At 40.7% G+C, this 17,150-nt stretch overlaps 1 protein-coding gene across 3 annotated transcripts in view; it reads right to left on the reverse strand.

Annotated features, from left to right (window-relative positions):
* The window catches only part of ASXL2 (ASXL transcriptional regulator 2), a 121,933-nt gene extending 105,667 nt beyond the window's left edge, over nt 1-16,266 (reverse strand). For 2 of the 3 annotated variants that reach the window (XM_066266646.1, XM_066266645.1), the window contains exon 1: nt 15,570-16,266. In XM_066266646.1, the coding sequence (XP_066122743.1) occupies nt 15,570-15,893 (324 nt within the window). In that variant the 5' untranslated portion in view covers nt 15,894-16,266. The remainder of the gene's footprint in view (nt 1-15,569) is intronic. The other variant, XM_066266647.1, reaches the window with a different exon arrangement.
* Between the last annotated feature and the right edge of the window lie 884 nt (nt 16,267-17,150).

The following is a 17,150-nucleotide window of genomic DNA, read 5'->3' on the forward strand; positions in this document are numbered from 1 at the left end:
ATCTTGATACCAAAACCGAGACATACACAGTACAGAACTATAGATTAATATCCCTCATTAACATAATTGTAAATGTCAACAAAATATTAGCAAGTCCAGCAATATATAAAAAAGTATAATATACCACAACCAAATATTCCTGCCCCCAAGAACACAAAGCTAATTTAAAATTTAAAAACCAGTGTCATCTACCACATAGTCTAAAAATTATAAACAAATGATTTTATCAATGATTCCGAAAAGCATCTGACAAAATTGAACATCTCATTCATGACATAATGGAACTTCCTCTATCTGATAATAAAAGGGAAGTTAGAAATAAAAGGGAACTTCCTCAACCTGAAAAAACACCTACAACTAATATACTTAATGATAAAAAACTGAGCTTCCCCCTATAATCAGGAAGTATCTGCAAATCACATATCCAACAAAGGACTTGTACCCAGAATATATAAAGAATTCTCAAAACTCAACAAGTAAATCAATACCTAGCTAAACAGTGAGCAAAAGACTTAAACACTTCACCAAAGAGGATATACAGATGGCAAATAGGCACATAAGATGTTCAAGATATTAGAGAAATTAAAAATCACTATGCTATACCACTACACACCTATTAAAGTGACTAAAATAAAAATGCTGATAATATCAAGATCTAGCAAGGATGACCTAACTAGGCAGTGGAGCAGTGAATAAGAGTTGGCCTGGGATGCTGAGGACCCAGGTTTGAAACCCTGAGGTCACCGGCTTGAGCGTGGGCTCAGTTGGCTTGAGAAGGCTCATAAGGTTGAGCACAGGGTCAATGGCTTGGGCAAGGGGCCACTGGCTCAGCTGGAACCCTCCAGTCAAGGTACATATGAGAAAGCAATCAATGAACAATGAAAAATTGATGCTTCTCATTTCTCTCCCTTCCTGTCTCTTGATTGTATGCACATAAAATAAAAAAAAGATCTAGCAAGGATGAAGAACAACTGGATTTCATATATATTGCTGGTGAGAATGAAAAATGATATACAGCCACTCAGAAAAAGTTTTACATTTTTCTTATAAAATTAACATATATATACCATATTATCCAGCAATTCCACTCCTGGGTATTTACCCTAGAGAAATGAAAACTTATGTTCAAAGGAAAATCTGCTCACAAATGTTTACTGCAGTTCCATTCTTAACTGCCAAAAACAGAAACAACCTACATGTTCTTCAACAGTGAATGGAAAAACTATTATACATTGGCACAATGAACTACTCAGCAATAAAAAAGAACAAATTACACAAAACAACATGGATGAATTAAAGAGACCAGTCTCGCCTGACCAGGCGGTGGCGCAGTGGATAGAGCGTCGCACTGGGATGCGGAGGACCCAGGTTCAAGACACCAAGGTTGCCAGCTTGAGCGTGGGCTCATCTGGTTTGGGCAAAGCTCACTAGCTTGGACCCAAGGTCGCTAGCTTGAGCAAGGGGTTTCTTGGTCTGCTGTAGCCCCACAGTCAGGGCAAATATGAGAAAGTAATCAATGAACAACTAAGGTGTTGACAAAAAACTAATGATTGATGCTTCTCATCTCTCTCCATTCCTGTCTGTCTGTCCCTATCTATCGCTCTCTCTGACTCTCTCTCTGTCTCTGAAAAAAATAAAATAAAATAAAAATAAAGAAACCAGTCTCGGCCCTGGCCGGTTGGCTCAGCGGTAGAGCGTCAGCCTGGCGTGCGGGGGACCCGGGTTCGATTCCCGGCCAGGGCACATAGGAGAAGCGCCCATTTGCTTCTCCACCCCCCCCCCTTCCTCTCTGTCTCTCTCTTCCCCTCTCGCAGCCAAGGCTCCATTGGAGCAAAGATGGCCCGGGCGCTGGGGATGGCTCCTTGGCCTCTGCCCTAGGCGCTAGAGTGGCTCTGGTTGCGGCAGAGCGACGCCCCGGAGGGGCAGAGCATCGCCCCCTGGTGGGCAGAGCATCGCCCCTGGTGGGTGTGCCGGGTGGATCCCGGTCGGGCGCATGCCGGAGTCTGTCTGACTGTCTCTCCCCGTTTCTAGCTTCAGAATTAAGGAAAAAAAAAAGAAGAAGAAACCAGTCTCTTGGCCTGGCCTGTGGTGATGCAGTGGACAAAGTGTCGACCTGGATGGAACACTGAGGTCGCCGGTTCAAAACCCTGGGCTTGTCTGGTCAAGGCACATATGAGAGTTGATGCTTCCTGCTCCTCCTCTGCTTATGCTTCTCTCTTTCTCTAAAATGAATAAATAAAATCTTTTTTAAAAAAAAGAAATAAACCCGTCTCTTGCCGTGGCCAGGTAGTACAGTTGGTGAGAGCATCAACCAAAGTGCAGAGGTTCAACATGAAGTAGAATAACTGGGGAAAGAATTTTGCTTTCTTTTTTCTTTTCAAGAATGGTACAATACTGTTGTGTTGAAGATAATTCCAAAACTTCCTATATGTGTGAAAACTTTAGAGAGCTGAGATAGATATAGGTGGAGCCGGTAAGAAATGAAAAAAATGACATAGGGGAGAAGAAAAGCATACTCTCCCACCGTTTTAATTCAGAGACTCTTACTTTAACCTTCATAATCTCTCTACAGCTACTATTCAGCCCTCTACAATAAATCCCACAAATGGCCCAATAGGATTGAAACACAGATATGTTATTACTGTATAAAACCTCTACAGCCCTGACTGAGCAGCTCAGTTGGTTAGAGCAGTGGTTGGCAAACTCATTAATCAACAGAGCCAAATATCAACAGTACAACGATTGAAATTTCTTTTGAGAGCCCAATTTTTTAAACTTAAACGATATAGGTAGGTACATTCCTTATCGAGGTAGCCAGCACATGGTATTTTGTGGAAGAGCCACACCAAGGGGCTAAAGAGCCGCATATGGCTTGCAAGCCACAGTTTGCCGACCACTGGGTTAGAGCATCATCCTGATATGACAAGGCTGCGGGTTCTATCCCCAGTCAGAACATAAACAAGATACAACCAATGACCTGACCTGTGGTGGCACAGTGAATAGAGAGCACTGACCTGGAACACTGAGGATACTGGTTTGAAACCCCAGGCTTGCCTGGTCAAGGCACATATGGGCACTGATGCTTCCTGCTTCCCTTATCTCTCTCTAAAATGAATTTTTAAAAATCTAAAAAAAAAAAAAGATTCAACCAATGAATGGATAACTAAGTGGAACAACAAACCGATATTTTGCCTGACCATGTAGTGGTACAATGGATAGAGCATGGACCTGGAACACTGAAGATTCAGGTTCAAAATCCCAAGGTCACTGGCTTGGCTGACGCCCCCAGTCGAGGCATATATAAGAAGTAATCAATGAACAACTAAAACAAGACTGCCACAGCTATGAGTTGATGCTTCTCATCTCTTCCTATCTCTCTCTTGCTCTCTCTCTCTCACACACACACACACATACACACACACACACACACACACACACACACATACACACACACACACACAATCAATGATTCTCTCTCTCCCCCTTCCTCTCTTTCAAATAAATAAATAAAACTTAAAAATAGGCCTGACCTGTGGTGGCGCAGTGGGATAAAGCGTCGACCTGGAACACTGAGGTTGCTGGTTCGAAACCCTGGGCTTGCCTGGTCAAGGCACATATGGGAGTTGATGCTTCCTGCTCCTCCCCCTTCTCTCTCTCTCCCCTCTCTCTAAAAATCAATTAAAAAATAAAAAAAAAAAAAACTTAAAAATAACTCATAAATCATCATTACTGTGGAACCTGTGGGTGGTTAGAAAATTTTACTACTAACCAGATACAAAAGTGAGCAGTAGGTATAAAAAGGATGACTACCCCTGCCTTAAACAAGACACAGTTAACACATGTCCAGAATTCTTACACATATAAATAGGGAAATTTGTGTTGGGGCTGTACAATAGCAAACTCTCTACAGCCCCCAGAATAAAAATACTTGTCAGCCTGACTTTTGTACTTCTCCAACTTTTGGCACCAACCAACTTTTTCTGGCATTATTTTTCACTACACTTCACAATACTGAAAGGTAAATTAGCCATCAAAATACCCTGGCATGTTTCAGCACTTCCTCTTTTCAGCTCTTCTGTCTGCCTGGAATGTCCTCAAACATACTAATCTATAAATGTTTTATCCATCATCCCTGACTACCCAAGCCAAACTGTCTCTAAGACCACCCTGCCGCAGTCCCCCTCCACCAAAATTTAGTATTACTACTACTAGTTTGCTATTGTACAGCCCCAACACAAATTTCCCTATTTATATGTGTAAGAATTCTGGACATGTGTTAACTGTGTCTTGTTTAAGGCAGGGGTAGTCATCCTTTTTATACCTACTGCTCACTTTTGTATCTGGTTAGTAGTAAAATTTTCTAACCACCCACAGGTTCCACAGTAATGATGATTTATAAAGTAGGGAAATAACTTTACGCCCAGTTGTGGGTGGGAGGGACCAGGTTGACCAGCACTGCAAAAGTGGGCAGTTTTTATAAAAAGTTTCGCCATCACAGTACTAGGCTGAAATCAAAGTTGTCAGCTGGGACTGTGAAGTCATCTGAGGCATGGGGTTCTTTTCCAAACTTACTATCAAGCTTACTTGATGGCAGGTTTCAGTCCCTTTCTGTTTTGCTGGCTCCTGGCCAGGCATCACTCAGCTATAGGCTGCCTGTCATGCCTTGCCACATGACCTTCTCCATAAACAGTTCCTAAGGTGTAAATCAAGAGAGTGGGATTTGGTAAAGAATCTCCTAAACCAGGAAATGAATGGGTTCCCAAACTTGTTCACAGTTATTCTGTGTGGTTACACACTGACCTTCAGAAACAAGTGGCAAATGGTAACCTTGAGGTTAAGACTTTTTGTTAGCACTGTCTTGGCCCTGGCAAGTTGGCTCAGCAGTAGAGCGTAGACCCAGCGTGTGGAAGTCCTGGGTTCCGTTCCTGGTCAGGGCACACAGGAGAGGCGACCATCTGCTTCTCCCTTCTCCACCTCCCACTTCCCTTCCCGCAGCCATGGCTCAATTGATTCCAGTACATAGCCCAGGCGCTGAGGATGGTGCCATCGAGGCTCTGCCTCAGATGCTAAAAATAGCTCAGTTGCTAGCAGCCCCAGATGGGCAGAGCACTGGCCCAAGATAGGGGTTGCCAGGTGGATCTCTGGCAGGGGTGCATGCAGGAGTCTGTCTCTGTATCTCCCCTACTCTCACTAAAAAAAAAAAAAAAAAAAAAAAACTGTCTCAAACCTCTGCAATTCTTTGAGATAACATCTTTACATTATAGAGTTCCCATTCAGAAATATAAAATGATCTACATTTATTAATTTTTCAGTAATAAGTGTTCATAATATATAATACACTAGTGATTATATATAAAGAACTTTTCATACATTCTCATCTATCACCTAACATCCCAAATGGGAAGTCTACTAAAATCTCTATTTTAAAGTTGGGGAAATTAGAAAGCTTAGTGTAAATCCCTACAACTCAAAAAGTGGTCCTTAGACCAAAGCATCAGCATCACCCAGGAACTTGTTAGAAATGCGGTGTCTGGCTATATCGCAGACCACTGATAAAAATCTGCATTATAACAAGCTCTCCAGATGATTCTTATACACATTAATGTTTGTAGAATGGTTTAAATAACTTGTCCAAGCTGACACAATAAATGGTAGAACCAAGATCATATCCAGATTGTTTAGGTTATTTCCAAATTGGTACTAAAAATAGTCCTTTAGTCTCCATTGTTTCTTTCATGGGTAATTAATGATATATATGAATACTTTTTTCTATTATTTTTCTTGTAATCCATCTTTTTTTTACATCTACACACATACACACACCTTTCCTAACATATTAATATATTTCATGGTACCATCTCTTTAAATTTACAGAATTTGTCAGAACCACTCAAATCACATAGAAAACTAATAACTATAAATTAACAGCAATACATTTAAATTTTTATGTTACTATCTAGAAATAAGTCACTAACACCACCAAGCACTTTATCTGAAACTGAATATGGCTAAACCAGTTACTGAATAATTCAGGTATCAGTAGGTTAAGATTCAGGATGATTTAGGCCAATGGTTTTCAACTGCTGGTCCACTGACAGGTGCCTGTCTACAAAGGAGTTAACCAACCTGATGTTGTATGAAGATTACAGAGTCTATAACCATTGGGTCTATAATCATCAAACAACATCAGGGTTGTTAACTCTTGTGAACCAGCACTAAATTTCTGGTGGACTGGTGGTTGAAAACACTGATTTATGCCATCCCAAACTGTGAACTCCAATAAAAGTCCATTCTAAATGAAGGATAAACAGCTAAATGTCAGTAAACCAAATAATTTTCAAATGAAAAATCTTTCACAATATAAATCTTATCAAAAGATGTATCAAATTACTCAAAAGACACTATAATTGAGGTTTACACTGTCCCCTAATGCCCAGGACCAAGTACACATGTATTTACCATTAGCTAATTTTAGTGTCAAGCAAGATCAGAATTATTATCACAGAGATTTCCCAAGGTCCAAATGTGACTTAAAAGGGTCTTTAGAGGCAAATACCCAGGTGTCTCTTTAAATAAATTTGTTTCACAAACAAGAAATACTCAGCCTCCTTTCCTGGCAAACAACACAATATAGTGTAGTTGACTAAATTTATTAAAATTGTGCTCTCTTGAGTGAAAAGAATGTCTTCTTTTACCTTCAATTAAAAAAATTTTTTTTTTAAATTTAGCACTTGTGCAAGAAAATGAGTTAAATTCCACAACTGCTGCCTTTAAGGACCATAGTTTTACTGATATATAAAAATTTCCTCTTACTTATCCACAGTAAAATATGTATTTTATTTAGGAAATATATACCTTCTGGGCTAAACATTTTTTTAAACCACTCAATAATCTTTAAGTGGGGAAAGTTTTCTTAATAGAACTCAAAATCTAGAAAAGTACAAGATGCAAAAATTGATCGTTTTTTTACATTAACATTAAAAATGTTTGAGTAGCAAAATAAGATGTATAAACTAAGTCAAAGGCAAAAATGGGATCAAATCTACAAAACATGACAAAAGGCTAGTTTCCTTAATCTACATATCACTTAGAAATTAGTAAAAATAAAAAAGATCAGGAAGCCAAAAAAAAGAGAATCTACAGTAAACGGACAAGTGAAAAATATACAAATAGTCAAATACAGGAAGTTACTTCACACCTGCACTATCCAATAATGGTAGCTACAAGACAAATATGGCCATTTAATTTTTTTTTTTTTTTTTTTTTTTCCATTTTTCTGAAGCTGGAAACAGGGAGAGACAGTCAGACAGACTCCCGCATGCGCCCGACCGGGATCCACCCGGCACGCCCACCAGGGGCGATGCTCTGCCCACCAGGGGGCGATGCTCTGCCCATCCTGGGCGTCGCCATGTTGCGACCAGAGCCACTCTAGCGCCTGGGGCAGAGGCCACAGAGCCATCCCCAGCGCCCGGGCCATCTTTGCTCCAATGGAGCCTTGGCTGCGGGAGGGGAAGAGAGAGACAGAGAGGAAAGCGCGGCGGAGGGGTGGAGAAGCAAATGGGCGCTTCTCCTGTGTGCCCTGGCCGGGAATCGAACCCGGGTCCTCCGCACGCTAGGCCGACGCTCTACCGCTGAGCCAACCGGCCAGGGCTTAAATTTTAAGTAAAAATTAAAACTCAGTTCCTTAAGTCACACTATCCATATTTCAAGTGCTCAATGTTTACATGTGACCAGTAGCTACTGCATTGGATAACACAGATAAAGAACATTCCCATCACCTGACCTATGGTGGCACAGTGCATACAGTGTCCACCTGGAATACTGAGGTGCCGGTTAGAAACCCTGGATTCCGTGGTCAAGACACATACGGGAATTGATGGTTCCAGCTCCCCCTACCCTCTCCCCTCTCTAAAGTAAGTAAGTAAGTAAATAAATCTTAAAGGAGGGGGAAAAAAGAACATTCCCATCAAGTTCTACTGAACAAAACAACAAAAGAAATACTTTGTTAATACAGCAAAATGGCAAAGTGTAAAGACAGATATATTCCTTGGGCTACAAACAAAAGTGGGAAAAAAAACTGGAACTCCCAAATTTTTAAAGGGAATGTAAATTGACACACACTCAAGTTTACAAACTCATTATCTTAACTATTCCATTCACGCAGATGCACATACACAACCACAATGTATATGCATACATATATACTGATGTATATATTGAAGTCTCTGTTAAAAAAAAGGGAAAATAAAACTATAAATGACCTATAATGTCAAATAATCAAGGGCTGATTTTTTTATATAATACATCCAAAAACAATGGAGTATTAAGAAACCATTTCAAAGAATGAGGCACACACATAAGTAATGGCATTAAAAAGATATCCCTGATATAAGAAAGCAAGTTGCTAGCGTGCAGAGGACCTGGGTTCGATTCCCGGCCAGGGCACACAGGAGAAGCGCCCATTTGCTTCTCCACCCCTCCGCCACGCTTTCCTCTCTCTCTCTTCCCCTCCCGCAGCCAAGGCTCCATTGGAGCAAAGATGGCCCGGGCGCTGGGGATGGCTCTGTGGCCTCTGCCCCAGGCGCTAGAGTGGCTCTGGTCGCAACATGGCGACGCCCAGGATGGGCAGAGCATCGCCCCCTGGTGGGCAGAGCCTCGCCCCTGGTGGGCGTGCCGGGTGGATCCCGGTCGGGCGCATGCAGGAGTCTGTCTGACTGTCTCTCCCTGTTTCCAGCTTCAGAAAAATGAGAAAGAAAAAAAAGAAAGCAAGTTGCAGAGCTGTATTAAAAATATATACCATATTTCCCCATGTATAAGACGGTACCATGTCTAAGACGCACCTTAATTTTGGAGCCCAAAATTTTTTGGAGAAAAATGTATTACATAAAGTTATTGAACTCAAATTTTATTCACCATAAAATACATACAACTCATCACTGTCAAAACTCCCATCCATTAGCTTGTCCTCATCTGTGTCTGATGATGAATCACTGTCTTCATATATTGCCTGATCCTCAGTTCCATCTACGGCATTTGCAATGCCACACTTTTTAAATGACTTGACAACCACTGTATAAGATGCACCCAGTTTTTAGACTCCAAATTTTTTGGGAAAGGGTCAGTCTTATACATGGGGAAATAGAGTAGGTATACATATTTATGCCTATTTCCACATACAAAGTTTAAAGTCCAGAAAGCTATACTCAAACTATTAACTACAGTTAATTTCAGTATAATTATAAACATCTTCAATATTTCAGTATGTGAACTTTCACTTAATCAGTTTTTCAGTAGTGACTCATCCAAGATTAACTACATATTTCTGTTCTATTTGGTTTTTTTAAAATAATGAGCCTATATAACTTTAATAGAAACTCAAAGCAAGTAATACCATTGTTTTGAAGTCATATTTAAAGAATTCAAAAACTTAATATATTCAATTACCTTTTAAGACATTAAAAACATAAATCAAACTGTACTAAAAACACTAAATTGCACGAAACTATAAACTATGATGGTAGCCTCTATGAGATATGGAAAAAGAACTACAGGGGCATTCAGAGACGTCTTTTGTAAAACAGACAAAAATAGCAGGTTTTAGCAAACCCTACTTGGTCAGTTCCTCATAATTCTATCTTCCACATACTGGCCTCCTCCCAGACAGTTTTTGTAGTGAAAACATGATGCCCTTTCACCGAAAGCAAAATTGCACAGCCTTTTAAGGGTGGGATAGATTCTGTGGGTGATGAAACAGCAAGAACTTCTGCAAATCCAACCTTATTTTCTCAACTCTGTCAGAATTCTAGGAGATGCAGTAGCAGCAGTGGCTTTCACTGAAAAGTTTGTGTCCCAAAAAAGAGATTTTTTTTTTTTATTTTTCTTTCAATAAGTTAGGAGGTTTGTGGAACATAAAAACAGGACAGAAGTTAAGATAAACTGAAAATGATAATACAAAATTCAAAAAGCAAAACACAGGGAAACTGCACTTCATTATCATGGCAAGAAGATCATAAAATGTTACATCAAATCACCAAGCACAAACTGACTTGCAGATAGCAATTTCATAAATGTATAAAATATCTTACAATTTTATGTCAATTATAACTCAATAAAGTTGAAATATAACATGCAATTATTATTTTAAAATTATGAAAAGAGATGCCTGACCTGTAGTAGTGCAGTGAATAAAGTATTGACCTGGAATGCTGAAATGGCTGGTTCGAAATTCTAGGCTTGCCTTTGCTTTGTCAAGGAAAATATGATAAGCAACTATTATGAACTGACGCTTCTGCTCCTCCTCTCCTCTTTCTCTCTCTCTCTCTCCCTCCCCCCTCTCTAAAATCAATAAATAAAAATCTTGAAAAATTATGGACAGAGCAGTTTTTCGATCTTTTAACCGTGCACCTTACAATACTACCTCACTATTTTTTTATGTACTTCACAACTCAAGATTTTTCCCAGTTTCGTTTTCTACAGTCTATTATTACAAAAACAATAAATCTGTTTATTATGTTTTTCCAAGATGCACACATTGTCCTGGAGATTCTAATACAACTACAAATATAACAAAAATACAGACTTAAAAGGACTCTGGCCTGGTCGATATATACTCGAGAGACCATAACTAGGCCTGCTGTTATTTTTTTTTAATTTACTCATGGCCAAGATTAAGAGAACTGAAAATTTCTAATACAGTACATCTATTTTTTTAATGTGCATTTGTTAAAAAGTTTTTCTAAAGTTCTAATCATTATATCGCCTGACCAGGCGGTGGCGCAGTAGATGGAGCTTCGGACTGGGATACGGAAGAACCCAGGTTCAAGACCCTGAGGTCGCCAGCTTGAGCGCGGGCTCATCTGGCTTGAGCAAAGAGCTTGCCAGCTTGGACCCAGGGTCGCTGGCTTGAGCAAGGGGTTGCTTGGTCTGCTGAAGGCCCATGGTCGAGGCACGTGTGAGAGAGCAGTCAATGAACAACTAAGGTGCCGCAACGAAAAACTAAAGATTGATGCTTCTCATCTCTCACCGTTCCTGTCTGTCTGTCCCTGTCTATCCCTCTCTCCGACTCACTCTCTGTTCCTATAAAAATAATAAATAAATAAATAAATAAATAAAGTTCTAATCATTATATATTTTTATCATTATACCTTTTTTTTTTAAAGACTTTATTCAATTTTTAGAGAGGAGAGAAAGAGAGAAAGAAGAAGGGAGGAGCAGGAAGCATCAACTCCCATATATTCCTTGACCAGGCAAGCCCAGGGTTTTGAATCGGCGACCTCAGTGTTCCAGGTCGACGTTTTATCCCACTGTGCCACCACAGGTCAGGCTATCATTATAGCTTTAAGTAATTATTTTACATTTTCTATACTTCCTACATCAAAGTAATTATTCTATGAGTCTTATTCCTTCAACAGAAATTTCTATCTTTCATTTTATCCTCCAAAGTTAAGTAACTAGGTATATGACAATAAAAATCTATGTACATTCAAAATAATAAATGTAAGTGAAGATCATATAAATATAATGCAAAAAAACCTTTTTCTGCAGTCTACAAACCATATGCTAAAGATACACTACAGATTGCTGTGCTCCTCAACTCTAACCCCCACACTTTCCTTTTCATACTTTGACCACTTTACTCCCAAAAGATACCCAAAAGTACCTGTAGTGTACAATCTCTAAGGTCTGTGTTTCTGTCCCTTACACCTATAATCACAACAAATCTGTCCTCTTAGGTTAATTTTCTCTTTTAACACTTCCCTTGTTGTGGTGAGTGACGAGAGAAAAACCAAAAAAGAAACAGGATAAAGATTATACTAATTTGAAAGTCTGACTTTGCAAAAACAGCTAAATTCCTCAGGAATGTCTTCAAATATTTAGATGACACATTGTCTTAAGTGTGTGAGCATAAGTGTGAACATTAGAGCCAAGTGTGATGGTTCTCATTATTTCTGGCTTACTAGAAATTTTTCTATTTAAATTGCACCAAAGCCTTGGCTAGGTAGCTCAGTTGGTTGGAGCATCGTCCCAATATACCAAGATTGCAGGTTCGATCCCCGGTCAGGGCACATACAAGAATCAACCAATGAATGCATAAAAAAGTGGAACAACAAATCGATGCTCCTCTCTCTCTCTTCCTCTTTCTAAAAATCAATAAAAATTTAAAGCCTGACCAGGTGCTGGCGCAGTGGATGGAGCCTTGGAGTGGAATGCAGAGGACCCAGGTTGGAAACCCCGAGGTCAATGGCCTGAGTATGGGATCAGAGACATGACCTCACGGTCGCTGGCTTGAGCACAAAGGTCGCTGACTTGAGCCAGAGGTCACTCGCTCTGCTGTAGCTACCCCACCCCCACCCCCATCAAAGCACATAAGAGAAAGCAATCAATGAACAACTAAAATACCACAACAAAGACTTGATGCTTCTCATCTCTCTCCCTTCCCGTCTGTCCCTATCTGTCCCTTTGTCTCTATGGCCCCCCCAAAAAAATTACTTCCAAACACTATCCTACAGATCTCTTGCAAATCATTTCATCACAACCATCACTGCCACCCTTAAATATAAAAGATGAGACTTTTAACTAAAAGTCTTGTAACTAGTGTAATTAAATAAAGCAAATATTAATAAGATCAACAGGGAGACTCTATTATCCCTATCTGCTGGTCTTAGTTATTAGAGCCAGTATGTTCATTTTTTTCAGCTTTTTGGCTTAATAGCATAATTTTATTATCAATCCTTATGAATCCTATTTTGCTTTTTCCAATTATTCATAGCAACCTTACATCAATCAATGTAGCTCTCTCATATTCCTCACACACACTCACATCATATATATGATACACACATACATAATTGACTGATTTTATATATCTGTTGCTCTGCTGTCAGGAATACAACCTCATTTATTTTTCTCCTTTTTTTTCCCCTTCATCATTTTTAGAAATTAAATTTAATGGGATGACATGGGTCAATAAGAGTATGTAGGTTTCAGGTAAACATTTCTATAGCATTTAAACTGTTGATTGTGTTGTGTGCCCATCAACCAAAATCAAATCATTTTCCATAACCATGTATTTGTCCCTCTTTACTCTTCCAATTACCACTTCACTTTTATCTTTGTTTATGCCTCTAACAACCCGAATTTAATAGTGCTCCTTAAAACAGGACAGCTCCACAATGCAGGTACCAAGAACACAATAAAATAAGCAGATATTGCCTGTATTCATAAACAATTTTTATTATTTCCTTGCTGAAACTGTTCCTAGACTATTTGACCTTAATGCTATGAAATAACTTTAAAACTTACTTCTAGTCTTCTTGATCTTATAAATATACACATCATTTCTTAATTTAGGTCAAAATTACTTTCATTTGTCAAATCAACAATTTTCTCTCATTCTACAGTCTGAAATATTAAAGTTATACTTTTGTTTATTCGTCCTACATTTACTTCTATTCCTCCTACAAACAGAAACCTTTTGAACACTGAGGTATAGTTTAATCCCTCCCTTTATAGATGATAATACAAACCAGAAGCACACCATTTTCTAGATTTTGCTACTAAAAAAGAAAAAAACCATTTCACTGTCGCCCTTCTTTCTAAAATTCATTTTCACTTAGACTGAGGCCTTACACATTTGCCAGAATCAAATAAAAACACGAAGCCACCAATATACTAATCCCTTCAGTAACTCACTTAGAACACAATTAAACTATGCTTTCCATCTTTAAATACTATTTTTCACATAGGCAACTGGGCATAAAATGTTTATTGTAAATAAGCAAATACAGTAATGCATTATAGGAAAATATAAACAGATGCAAATTTTACCAACTGTCACAATCTCCCAATGCAGACTATTTTATCCAAAGAGATCATAATTCAAAAAGTACCAAGATTCTAGAGACTTTAAATTAATTAACAAGGATTGGGGTCTGCCTACCAAAATTAAAATTCAGCATCACTTATTTAATAAAAGGAAGCGGTCTTGAGGTAGTCAAGTAGAAAAACGTAAAACAGTCCTCTGTGAAGGGGTAACTTCCCAACCACCAAGAAAAGTATTTCTGTATCTATAGCTTTTTATCTTTCAGAGGGAAACTACCAAGCAGTTACAATTATGAAGATATACTGTAAACACTCAATAAATAAAATATGCTTTTACTTTTTCACATTTCCAACTAAAACAGAAATACAAGATTGACTGACCATCCCCTCCCCCAACACATACCAAAAATGTTAACAGATACAGCTGAGGGGTGAAATATGTGTGTGTGTTTTTTCTTCTTTGTATGTTTCTATAATCTTCCACGTTTTCCCACAGGATTCATTTATTACTTTTATATTCGGAAAAACCTCATTTAAAAATAAACCTAACAGCCCTGGCTGGATAGCTTGGTTGGTTAGAGCATCGTCCTGAAGCATAGAAGTTGCCAGTTCGATTCCCGGTTAGTGCACAAATCAAAACAGATCGACGTTCCCGTCTCTGTCTCTCTTTCTCCCTTCCTCGCTCTCTAAAATCAATAAAATAAACATTTAAAATAAATCAATAAACCTAACATCACATAATAAAGACTCATTTAGAAGGGCTCCCCCCATGTTGTATAAGTGTTACCGACATGAGTCACCACTAAAGATAATGCCCCCACACCTTCTCACTTCAAAACACTAAAATGCTATTTTATCCTGTGACCCTCATTTCTACATACGCACACGCTTTTAATTTTCTCATAAAACTTAAATTTTTCATTAACCCTAAATAGCCCTATTTTTAAAACCTACCTACCTCTACATTTCATTATAACAAAATTAGAAAGGGAAAAAAAAGAAAAAGATGGTTTTACCCACTAAGTATAACTTCGCGAGACCACCATCACTTTAGCTACGGAAAAGTCAAAGCCGGGTAAACTACACGTCCCGCCATGCATTGCTGCCTTGTTCAGAGTAGGTCTCTACGGAAACAGAAAAAAAAATTCTACAAGTCCCACCTGTTACTTGGTTTCTAAACACCTCCTGCACTTTCAGTTCCAACAGCAAACAAAAACAAGAGCCGCGTGACCTCGCGCTGGACCTAGGAGCCCGGACGAGCCGGGAGCCCGAAGCCAAGCGGCTTGTCTGCTCTAGCAGGTCAATTCCACCCCGCTCCTGCGCTCCGCTCTTCATTCCCGGGCTGGGTGCGCGCACAAATCTTCTCCTATCTGCATCCAATGGGGGCTCTTCAACCGCACAAGGGAGAAGAACCGGTTACTGTGCAAGCGTAACAGACTTGCCCATGCCGGGGCGGGGGCTACCACAGGGTGCGGGTGAGGGTGAGAGCGACGTGACCCGAGCCTGCTTCCAAACACCCAGAGGACTCGTCGCATCGCAGGGAGAAGCCACAGCCCCGGGGCGACCCTCTCTCGCCCGGCGCCTCCACTCCCACAAGGATCATAACCCGACACTAACCGCCGCCTCTCGGCGCGGTTTTCTGCCCCCTCAGCCCGGTCGCTGGGCCAGTGACCTCCCTTCCCCTGCGACCGGAGGTTGGCGAGGGAATGAAATCCTCCCGGCCTTTCCCGTCGCTCCCTACCCCTTACCGTCTTGGCGGCCTCCGCCCAGGTCCTGCCCTTCTTCCTACGGCCCTTTTCCCTCATGTCGGGTCTTGAACTGACTGGGAGTCTCCCGTGTCCGGGCTCCGGCCGCCCTCCCTGCCTGCTTTGCCCTGCGCTGTTTTTCCCGCGGTGCCGGGAAAGGTGAGAGAAAGGGGAAGTCAGGCCGGAGGAGCACCCAAGCAGAGGAAGCGGCGGGGGTGGCGCGCGGGGGGGAGGGTCTATGGGGCGGCCGGTCGTCCTGCTGCCGTTGCCACTGCTACCGCCGCTGCCATATTGGGTCCTTACTGTACAGGCAGCCGCTACGGTCATGTGACCACTCCCGCGCGGCCGTCACTACTGTACGCAGCCGGCAGCGCGAACGAGCCCGCTCGCGCGCCCGACCACAGCGCGCGGCTGCAGGGAAAACCAGCCGGCGGTCCGCGACTTTTCGCCACGCCCTCGCCCTTCCGCTCGTCGCCTCTCCTTCGGAGCATGCGCATGAGGACGGTCCGACGCTAGCCTGCGTGGGGCGTCCTGCTCTCACGCCGTCCCTGAAAAGCTGCCTGCGGAAGCGGAACTTGCTCCGTCCTGGAAGGCTTATTGAACTGATTGTGACTGCGTGCGAGACGGCACCTTGGCTGTAGAGACTTGAAATAGCCTCTTCCCTCACGGGGATACCGTCCCAATCTACACCTTCAGTAAACCCTGCACTTGCGTTTTTTCATTTGTCCATGTTTTTCTTTACAAGGGTTATCTTTCTGAAGACTTGCAACAATTATCCTCTACTTAATGGATGGCACAATTTGAAATTGAGTGATTTACCAAGCTCACAAGACTAGGATGTAGAGAAACAAAAATGAGATTGCCAGCGCAGAACCTTTTCTTTCTCCCCGGAATGGCTGTCAAACTTGATGAGCTTAGTTCTGTCACAGTATCTGTACATATAAGACGCCCAGTGAATACTTGCTGAATGATTAAGTTTTGTCTGTGGTCAGAAACTATTATTTGTAGTGTCCATAACAACCTCCTGAAAGATCAGGAACGTGGCATCTACATTCGCATTATCTATACGTTGCAAAGTAAAAAGAATGTGTAATACGCTTATGATCTCCCAAATCCACCCACTTCAAGAAGCACCTTCCAGTCTACTAAACTTCCTGTATTCTAAAATAGACCTGAGAATTGGGCTGCTTTTTGGGACAAAAGATAGGTGATACCAATAGTCAGAGTCCATGGATGGGTTTCAGAAGTTCATGGACTCCCTAAAATTATAGACAATATTTTGTGCATGTTAATTGTTCATCTTTTGAGAAGAGGATTCATAACAGTTCCTCAATTTTTCAAAAGGGGTCTGATGCATTAAAAAAAGTTTTAACAGGGAGTTTGAGAGGCCATCTAGATATTTATATTTCTCTTTAAATCATTGAACAACTGTTGATATATTTTTACAAATTCCTTTAGTAACTCATTGCACTATCCGTAGCACTAGGGTATGCATCATTTCTAAAGCCGATGTCTATAGTCAGTTCAAGAAACCCCTCTCCATCCCCAACTGTTGACTGAAGTTTGCCATCCAGACGTGTTCCC

The sequence above is a fragment of the Saccopteryx bilineata genome, chromosome 3, assembly GCF_036850765.1.
Source record: "Saccopteryx bilineata isolate mSacBil1 chromosome 3, mSacBil1_pri_phased_curated, whole genome shotgun sequence".
In the NCBI taxonomy this organism is placed as follows: domain Eukaryota; kingdom Metazoa; phylum Chordata; class Mammalia; order Chiroptera; family Emballonuridae; genus Saccopteryx; species Saccopteryx bilineata.